General features: G+C 35.1%; 1 protein-coding gene across 1 annotated transcript; it reads right to left on the reverse strand.

Annotated features, from left to right (window-relative positions):
• Positions 1-2053: 2053 nt before the first annotated feature.
• Positions 2054-2960, reverse strand: LOC123987905. Its single transcript, XM_046286226.1, has 4 exons — positions 2796-2960; positions 2594-2635; positions 2124-2427; positions 2054-2071 (listed from the first exon to the last, which is right to left on the reverse strand). The coding sequence occupies exons 1-4, from the start codon at positions 2855-2857 to the stop codon at positions 2054-2056; spliced, it is 426 nt and encodes a 141-aa protein (XP_046142182.1). The 5' UTR covers positions 2858-2960.
• Between the last annotated feature and the right edge of the window lie 1092 nt (positions 2961-4052).

Raw genomic sequence — 4052 nt, forward strand, 5'->3', positions numbered from 1 at the left:
AATAGAGGTATTTGGAGGTGTTCCACAGGGGTCGATAATTGGACCATTTATGTGGAACCTCGTATACGATGGCTTGCTGAAAATACGTCTTAGAAGAAATGTCTACTTGGTGGCATTTGCTGACGATATAGGTATTGTAATAATTGATAAAGATTTGGAAGGAATGAAATACACGGCCAATGCCATAATAAGAGATATGGTAGACTGGTACAAAGGGGAAGGCCTTGACCTGGCGCCGCAAAAATCGGAAACCATATTGCTGACAGGAAGGAAAAATCCTGAGGGTATCCCGGTGGAAATCGAGGGAAATGAAATACCGGTGTGCAAGACGGCTAAATACCTTGGGGTAACTTTTGAATGCAACCAAGTATTTAAGCAGCATATTGAGAACGCGACTGATAAAGCGAGTAAATACGCGATGCATCTAAGCCTCCTGATGAAAAACACAAGAGGGAGCAGGTCCAAAAGCCAGGATACTGTATTATAATGTTGTGAAATCAGTGGTGATGTATGGTGCGGCAATTTGGGCCAGGGCACTGACATATAAACTGAACACGAAAAAACTAAGGAACGCGCAGAAGCTACCGCTAAACAGAATTTGCAAAGCTTACAGAACAGTGTCTACGGAAGTTTTATGTATAATAACCGGGAAACGTGCCTTGGATTATACAGCAAAGGAAATTGCACGTATATACGTTAAAATAAGGGAGGCACAAGAAAAGGGGAAGTTTGAACAAAACAACGGAAAAGATAAAAACAGGATTATCAAAGACATTGTCGAAGAAGAGAACTGAAACAACAAAAGAGAATGGCACTAACATGGATAAAGGCAGATGGACTAACAAGATAATTAGTGACATTGGTGAATGGAATAGTGGGGGAATACCTCTCTTAGATCACCAGCTAGTACAAGCATAGACTGGCCATGGATACTTTGGGGCTTTCCTAGCAAAGATTCGTAAGGAAAGAACACCAAAGTGTTGGTTCTGTGAGGATTTGTTCAACGACGCAGAACATACTCTCTTTATGTGTCCAAGATGGAAAATGGAGAGGATGGCGCTGGAAAAAGAAATACATCCAGTAAAACGGGAAATTCAAAACATCGGACACTTACTGAAAAGGGATAAAACCAACGCATCAATCAGGAAATTCTGCGCTGTATGTATATCGGAAAAAGAGAAATGGGAGAAAACACACCGGGAAAAAATCAGGAAGGAATGGAGAAGACAAACACAAAATGCAAGTTCAGGGACAGGAGGATAATACTAAAGGAGAAAACAATAAGATAAGAATAATAGTAACAAAAGGAAAGAAAATCATCATACCATCCAGATAAAGATAAAGAGTTAAGAGCTGCAATATGCTAGTTCGGCCTCGAAATGGGTAACGGTTCGTAAACGGTGGCAGGAGTTCCCATTGGAAACTCCTGATGACTTGGTTAATTAAATACAATAGATGATTCATATCCCAAAGCAGCAATGTTGATGGTGACCGCGACAGATCAAGTCCTCACCTGAAAAAGGGTGTGGTGTATACGTGGTGCTGAAATAATTAAGGTACTTAGTATACTGAACCTAGTGCATGTGAATTCTTAAAGCCTTAAAAGAAATGGGTAGTTAAATTAAACTACAAGACAGTGGATACAGTAAAGTTGAATATTCATTCAACTTTTCTTATTATATATACTGACAAAATTTTATCTAAATAGTTGCGTAATTACCATTAATTTGTTAAACTGATTTATTATTATTTATTATTTAGTATTTATTGGTTTATCTACTTACTTGACGGATTTTATGTTTTTACCTATTGACTCTATTTTATTATAACTTATTTATTTACGTATTTATTTTACTTAATTACATACTGGATTCTAGTCATTTACTTATTGGATTGTCTTATTTTATTTATTTTATGTTATTTTATTTCTTTTATTTATTTATTCACTATTTATAGCTTATTTTAGTTATACAAGCACTGGATATTACTTAATTCCTAGTTTCTAGCTAACGGATACGACAAAGTGATGGTACTTACGTGTGCGTTGATTATTTTAGGATAACCATAGATACTGGAGGTAACACACATAAGACAGTAAAGCACATTGACATCATTGTGTATACTACATTATCTTCCCACTGAAGAATAAACGGAGGTGATGAGGAGTGGTGGTAGTCTGAAATAATTTGAATAATGTAGAGGCTGGCATAGTGTGATGGATAGAAAGAGTTACCTGTATAACCTACAAAGGAAGAATAATAAAAATTAAATGGAGCAAACGGTGATATTAAATAATAAACAACGGTAACAGGAGAGTTATCTTTTGGTAGTACGCTGGTGTTGCATTCTCCTTTTGCTGGGATGAGCATAAAAGAACAAGTATAAACCTTAACGGAAGTAGAGTGCAGTGATCCGGTCCATCGATACCTGAGGGGTTAAAAGTAAAGAAGTATGAGAAAGAGGAGAGTAGAGAACTCGAAAACAGCAAGCTATAGTAGAGTACGGATTCCGACACCGATAGGTAGTAGGAAAAGGTGAATAAAGATAAAGTAGATTTATAATTTGTAAACTGGAAATAGATACGTGTACTCACCAGTGGTACATGGAAATAATATCATCCTTTTCCTGGATATATCTTCAGGAATTCAAAAGGTATTTAAACTATAAGGGGAGTAATGGTTATTATACTACAATGGAAAGAAACCAAAGTGTAAAGAAAAAAAAAAATTAGTTTATACTTGCTATGACAAGGTGGAAATATATACAGTATTAAATAATGTTACGGGATTACTTACCTCGTTAAGTGATTCGCGAAGCGGGAAGGGTTGTAGTTGAGCACCGGATAGGACGACAACATAAGAGAGTGAGTGAAATTAGTTATTGTAACAATGACAGAAATTGCGTACAGGTTATAGTGGTGCGTGATACAACGCCATCACGTTACGATCGGCCATACAGAACTACGCACATAGAGTGCCATGTCTATGACACGGATGGGCCTAGGGTTAGTCCATATAATAGGTGTACATAGATGTTTCTACTGGGTAAAAATTATGTAACATAGAATAAATAGGGGCAATTGGTGGAAAGGAGGGTCCGTAAAGACATATAAGAGGGGAAAATAAATGGTGAAGGTAATATAGGTAGGCTTCAAGGGTGGGACTGAAGTACTGCCGAAAGGCGGTTCCGGTCCTAGCCTGCCTTGGTAAAGGAAAACGGTAAGCAGGAGGGGTGGTTTTTAGTGGGTATCAGGACTCCCACACTACCGGGCGGATACGGCCCGCCCGGTGGTGCATAAAGGATATTCCACCCATAGCCAAAAAAAAAAAAGAAAAAAAAAGATATACCAATAATCATGCTGTTATTAAATGCACATAGATCAGTAGCAACGAACCAGTATATTACATTATATCTAATATCGATATAGTAATAATGATACTGTTGTTAAATGTATATTACATATTTAATGCACATTGATTAAAATGATATTGTTATTAAATGTACATTGATCAGTTCGAAGGAATCAGTATATTACATTATTTCTAATGTAGATATAGTAATAATGATATTGTTATTAAATGTATATTACACATCTAATGCCGATATAGTAATAATAATATTTTTATTAAATGTGCACTGAACTGTATTAGGGAATCAGTATATTACATTATATCTAATGTAGATATACTAATAATGATATTGTTATTAAACGTGTATTACATATCTAACGCAGATATAGTAATAATGATATTGTTATTAAATGTATATTACATATCTAACGCAGATATAGTAATAATTGTATTGTTATTAAATGTACATTGATCTGTAGGAAGGCATCAAGATATTACATTATATCTGATGAAGATATAGTAATAATGATATTGTCATTTAATGTATATTACATATCTAATGCACACATCGTAATATTGATATTGTTATTAAATGTACATTGATCTGTACCATGCAATCTGAATATTACAATATTTCTAACGTAGATATAGTAATAATGATATTGTTATTAAATGTATATTACATATGTAACACAGCTACAG

Source organism: Osmia bicornis, chromosome 6 (genome assembly GCF_907164935.1).
Source record: "Osmia bicornis bicornis chromosome 6, iOsmBic2.1, whole genome shotgun sequence".
Lineage (NCBI taxonomy): Eukaryota > Metazoa > Arthropoda > Insecta > Hymenoptera > Megachilidae > Osmia > Osmia bicornis.